Genomic DNA, 6,143 nt, shown 5'->3' on the forward strand with positions numbered 1-6,143 from the left:
AATTTTTACACTATTACTAAAGTTCAAATAGTCTAAAAAGCAATTTTCACTACTGTGTAATTCAAGTTCAGTAGTGGCTATAGCAAAATTTCAAAAAGTGTGTCACTCCTTCATTGAACTGTGTCACAGAACCCTCTGCTATGAGCTCTCTCTAAGCAAGAATTTAATGCAACATTTGAGCATCAGTCAGCCTTTGTTCCCCATCTTGTGTCTAACTTTGTGAAGTGATCCGTGTTTTTTATCTGCCATAATTTCCCTCAACCATTGAGATGTCTGATAAAAGACCTTCCTCAAACTCAACTGCTGCCCCATTGAAATGTTCTCACCAGGAAATGATGCTGGATACTAAAATAGACATAATAAAATATAGTGAAATTTTGGGTAGGAAATGCATCTACTATTTTTTTACCTTTAAAATAATGGGAAAAGAGTTTCTGATTTATGTTTTTTCATTATATGTTACATTCTCAAAGAATGTATCCCTTTTGTAACTCGAGGGATACCTGTATTTTTTTTTCCATTACAAACACAAAGTGATATTTTATATAATGGACTTGATACTCTAGTTAAACAGTTATGGGAGTAAATTTGCATTGTTGACAGAAGGCGTCGGGAACCACAACCGAAACTCTGGGAAGAACCACCTAACAGTACTCCCTGCTTTACCTTCCACTTACGACACCGAACAATCCAGAGTGGCATTGGTTTTAAACTGTTGTGTTGTCTGTCTGGTAAACCACCACCTGAGGTAACCTTTGTTCTGTAAAATTTTGATTTTTTACTCTGTGTTTTCAATTTTACTAGAATTTATTATTATTATTAGAACAGAAACTACTGAGGCAATGGTCTTTATTACCAGAAATGTAGTTGTCTGGAAAAACGTTTAAAAGATTTATAGCATAGAATAACATAAATTTTTCATTAAGTACTTGCCATTTACTGATTTATTTAGTCATCATTTAAAGTTGTAATGGAAAAAAAGTCAATAAAAAAATTTATTCTGAAATTAAGCTTTTATTTACATAGATAGACTGTGCTGTTTCTTCACATGTGTTTTGAATCTGAAATTTTAGTTGTAACTTTCAATACGTAGGTGAAATGGTATAAGGATGGTAAAGAGCTGAGCAAAACAGAGTTCAACATGAGCCACTATGATGGAGTGGTAACTTTGGATGTGCCAGCTTGCAACGTGGAGGATGGTGGCAAATACTCTTGTGTTGCTGTCAACTGTCTTGGTGAAGATGAAACAAGCTGCTCTGTGATAGTTGAAGGTAGGGTTTAGAACTGACATATTAAAGATGCACTCAATGATGTAGGCTTGTTATAGGTAATGTAGCTGAAAAGTCTGCACTGTTTACCTTGAAATGTCACAGAATTTAAACATGATGCATCTCAATGCAAGTTATTAAATATCCAATGGTACAAGGATTAAAGTTTTTGTGTGGTATGTACTAAAAACAAATATGCATATAATCTGTCTTTTGAAACAGTAGCAATGCAATAAATAAAATATGATACACTAAATCCTCAAATTTGTAATGTAATGATTCATTAAATATTCAGACAGGTTTTGATTTCTTGAATTTAAAAATGTCTTTATATAATTATATGATATAAAAATATCCATGTCTTTTATTACCTACCATTTATATTAGTTGTCACTGAAATGTTTTGTATAATAACTGTGTAGACCGCCGTGGGCCAACACATACCTACTCTCAGGCGATTGTCTCTCCTCTAACTGGATCTTCACGGGTGGCTACATCATCCAAAGCATCAAATGCTATGGACACTTATCAGAGAGATTACAAACAGGAGTACTCTCATTCGGCTTCTACTCGAACTTCAGGTTACTCACACAGGTACTCAGCATCATCAAAGAAAACATCTGATCATTCATACTCTTCATCACGATATTCAACAGTCGACACTGGTAAGAGTTCATCTTCACAAAGCTACAGTTCCACCAGAGCAACCAAAGCATCATCCAGTGATTACACCTCAAGTACTTTAACAAGTGCAGCTTCACAACTATCATCAACTGCCTCTACTCTGTCACCTACACCAACAAAACGAACACAGAAGCCTTATGGAAAAAAGGAAGATGTAGCTACAGGTAGTCCACAGCGTTCTCGTACAGCAACCAAAGAACTAGAAAGTAAGCATAACATTTAACAAGCTTTATTACTGGTCTACACAGTTATGTCATAGAGCAACCAAAGAACTAGAAAATAAATACAGCATTTAAGCAGTGTATTGGGCAGTTTTCTTAATATTTTTATTCAGTGGCCAGGAAAATAGAAGCCATGGACAGTATTTATACAGTTTTGTTAGTAGTCTTGTTAGTGCTCTAATACAACTAAAACTCTAGATGGAATATCCATAATTTAAACACTTTTGTGTGTGGCTCAATTTGTGCTTTTCTGTAGCAATTGGAAAAGAAGCGAGTAACTAAAACATTTAAACAGTTGACTTTTAACGATTTATTACACTTGCTTTAAGGTGCAAAAAGAATAAATAGTGATCTTTTTTTTCCCTAAACATTATTGACCCTTAATGTCATGGATGTATAGCTTTAGTGATAAGACTGATACTAGTTTTTGACTGAAGAGAGACCATTTTGTGATTGGTCATACTAGCTGAACAACTGTGCTGTTTTTCACAAATTATGTATTAAGAAATATTAAGTCTTCAATTAAAATGGTAAAATTAGCAAAACAAAATGTTATGTCTAAAAATTAATTGTTACTGAATTTCTAAAGTTTAACAAAAAATATAACTTAGGATCCAAGATATTCAATGTTGGCTGATTCATATTTTTTAGGGTTTTGCTTAACTTGAGTACTGATAGAAAAGTCTGTGATGAAGCTTAAGAAAACTGTAACAGAGTAGTGTTTGATATTAAGAATTATATATGTATGTGAAAGAGGATTGTACACTTAATTTCAATAACTTTTCATTTTATTAATGTTGTAGTTCCTGAGGATAAAGAGATGACGATGCCATCTTTCAGTCACAGACTAAAAGACTTACAAATTAAAGATGGGGAACCACTGAGCCTCAGCTGTATAATATCTGGAGATCCTGAACCTCATGTTGACTGGTTCAAGAACAAAGAGGTTTGTTTGTTGATTTCTTTGTAAGTTTTTATTGAAGTATCCAAAAAGTAGAATTGGATTTGCAAAAAGAGAAAATATTTTTTTGGTTTTTTACATGACACATAATCAATTCTTTTTTTTTTCTTGAATTCATAATTCAATTTTAATTCTTCACCTTTGGTATTGTTACTCTTTTAGTTATTTAAGTGGAGAAACTAACCATATCTTTAATTCATGGTTCTGAAATTAGATTTAATTGAAAAGAAAATTAAAGTAACTTTAGCAAAGTTTTGAACCAGTATACTGTATTTATACATAAAACATTCTAAGTAACCATATATTGCATTATGTACTTTAATATGACTCTTTTCAACATAACTCATAACTTGTACTGACTCAGAATGAACAAGGATAACACTTGCAGTTATAGAAGCTTAGAAAGTGAAGAAGGTTGCTTGTTTTTTAGGACATTCGTTCATAGCTAAGCAATAGCTATCTGTACTAGTTGTCCCTAATTTTGAACTGGTAAACTATAGAGAATGCAACTAATGGACAACACTTGGTGTCAACTCTTGAGCTACTCTAATCAAATAGTGAGGCTTGACTCTCACTTTTATAAAGCATCTATGGCTCCAAAGTGCAGAACACAATTGTGTGGCTGACAACAGGTGCAAACCATGGACCCTCGGATTCACAGTCCAGCACACTTCTCATTAAGCCACAGCTGGGTGAGATGAGGAAAGTGATGATTCTATAGTTGTTTGAGTTTTTAAAAAGTGCCTTACTAGCAGTAGCTAATGAATTTATCCTTTAGCTCAACTGTTAGAGCACTTGCCTAGGTGCTCCAGAGAGCAAAGTGTAATCTTGTTCACAGGAAAGCAAAAGTTGTTTTATGTTGATAGGTTGGTTGTGTAACAGGATAGTTCAGTTAGAAAAGATAAATATCTTGATTACAAAAAAACATCTTATATCATATTATCCTCAACATATTACTAACTTTCTCAATTTCTCACAACACATAGACAATTATGTAGTCATTGTGACTGAGTCTTCCTTTTTTATAAACTCGTCAGCTGCTTTTGTCTACATCCAATACAAAACTTTGATCATAAACTGTCTTCCTGTAGCTGCTTCACTCATCAGACATCATTGACCTGAAGTACAAAGGAGGTGTGGCCACACTGACTATCAATGAGGTTTTCCCTGAGGATGAGGGAGAATATATGTGTAAAGCTACCAACCCAGTAGGTTCAGTGTCTACCAAGTGCAAACTGACAGTTTTACGTAAGAACCAATTATTTACTTGGAACACTTAAAATGCAGTATAAAAACGATCAGAAATGTACTTATTTATTTATCTTTTAAAAGTTTATGAAGCTTAAAGTTAATAAGAACAAAAAATTATTAGACATAAACTTTAAACAATCATGTGGTGTTTTAGAGGTTGTGTTCTGCTGCATTATAATAATTTCAATCACTTATCTTACAGTTGTTTAGATAAAATGCTGCTTGCAGAGGTGACTCAGCACCTGGGTGTTAAACCTGTTAAAACAGAAAGTTTAACCATAGATTTAAAGCTTTTAACCCAGCACAGTAATTATGAATGACTTTTTAAGTTTTTCTGCTGGTTAGCTCAATAGTTTGACTTTGTATAATGAATCATATGATGTTCTTGTCTGTATTTTATAGCAATGGAAGGTGGTGAAGGAGCTGAAAAGAAGACTGGCAGCAAACCTCCTCGCATCACAGAACATCTACACAGTCAAGTTGTTAAAGATGGTGATCCTATAACTTTATGCTGTACAATCAAATGTGAGTAAAGTTAGTTTAACAATATTTGTAATTTCCAATGAGAGCCTTAAATATGTGATTAATTAATAATAAAAAAGAATATGAATTAATTTCAATATAATGAGCTTATTTATGACTGGTTTAATCAAACTGTCGAGTATGATATTATGCAAAAACTAAGTAAGCATTTTTCACTTCTGATATTTTATCTCAAAGAAAAAAGAAATAAAAATGACTCTTTTACATATTTTTATGTATTTTGTATATTATTCAATACAATGGAAGAATCTATATACTGTCATATTCCTTTATTTGTTATAAAATCCTTGAGTAGACATAAACTAAATAGAAAGTTACAGCTTTGTAGATGTCTTTGAATATTTTCTTAAACATATTTTCAGTTACTAATTTATAATGGCTTTATCTTTAGGTACATCCAAATTTGATGTTGTCTGGCTTCATAATGACAAAGAGATTAAACCGAGCAAAGACTTTGAATATAAACAGGAAGGTGATTGTTATTCTTTGATCATCAATGAGATATTCCCTGAAGATTGTGGTATCTATACTTGTGAAGCTTTTAATGACGTTGGAGAAGCTTTCAGCAGTTGTACTTTAATTGTTCAAGGTAAGACGTTTATTGGTTTTCTCTATAAAAACCCTACCCCAACATTCTATATGAAATGTGTAACCTTCCTTTACATAAATTTCCTTATGCTGTTATTGAGACATTTGTTATTACTTTTTACAATAGAGCTCAAAGTGAAAAGTTATCTTTCTTCAGCATTGCTGTAATAAAAACTACTTCCTCACTTGAGAAGGTGACTTTCATGTCATTTCTTGTTTTGTTTTTCATATCATGCTTGTTTATAAAATTTATTCCCATAAACAAAGTGAGTCAGAGGCCTGTGTTTGTCTTCTCTTCTTGAAATCTTACCTTTTTATTCTAGGTGAGTCATATGTCACTTGTTACTGTTCTCTTCTTCAAATCTTACCTCACTAGTCTGGGTGAGTCATATGTCCTTTGTTACTGTTCTCTTCTTCAAATCTTACCTCACTAGTCTGGGTGAGTCATATGTCCATTGTTGTTGTTATCTTTATGAAATCTTATCTTACTGGTCTAGGTGAGTTATATGTCCTTTGTTATTGTTCTCTTCACATCTTACCTTACTAGTCTGGGTGAGTCATATGTCCATTGTTGTTGTTATCTTTATGAAATCTTATCTTACTGGTCTAGGTTAGTCATATGTCCTT

The 6,143-nt window shown here is 32.8% G+C and overlaps 1 protein-coding gene across 1 annotated transcript in view; it reads left to right on the forward strand.

Annotated features, from left to right (window-relative positions):
• Nucleotides 1-6,143, forward strand: part of LOC106460832 (twitchin-like) — a 248,186-nt gene that overhangs the window by 237,507 nt on the left and 4,536 nt on the right. The window contains exons 129-135 of the mRNA XM_022387633.1: nt 604-748; nt 1,094-1,271; nt 1,691-2,158; nt 2,977-3,119; nt 4,226-4,382; nt 4,788-4,910; nt 5,320-5,517. Of these exons, the coding sequence (XP_022243341.1) occupies nt 604-748; nt 1,094-1,271; nt 1,691-2,158; nt 2,977-3,119; nt 4,226-4,382; nt 4,788-4,910; nt 5,320-5,517 (1,412 nt within the window). The remainder of the gene's footprint in view (nt 1-603; nt 749-1,093; nt 1,272-1,690; nt 2,159-2,976; nt 3,120-4,225; nt 4,383-4,787; nt 4,911-5,319; nt 5,518-6,143) is intronic.

Source organism: Limulus polyphemus, unplaced genomic scaffold (genome assembly GCF_000517525.1).
Source record: "Limulus polyphemus unplaced genomic scaffold, Limulus_polyphemus-2.1.2 Scaffold845, whole genome shotgun sequence".
Classification (NCBI taxonomy): domain Eukaryota; kingdom Metazoa; phylum Arthropoda; class Merostomata; order Xiphosura; family Limulidae; genus Limulus; species Limulus polyphemus.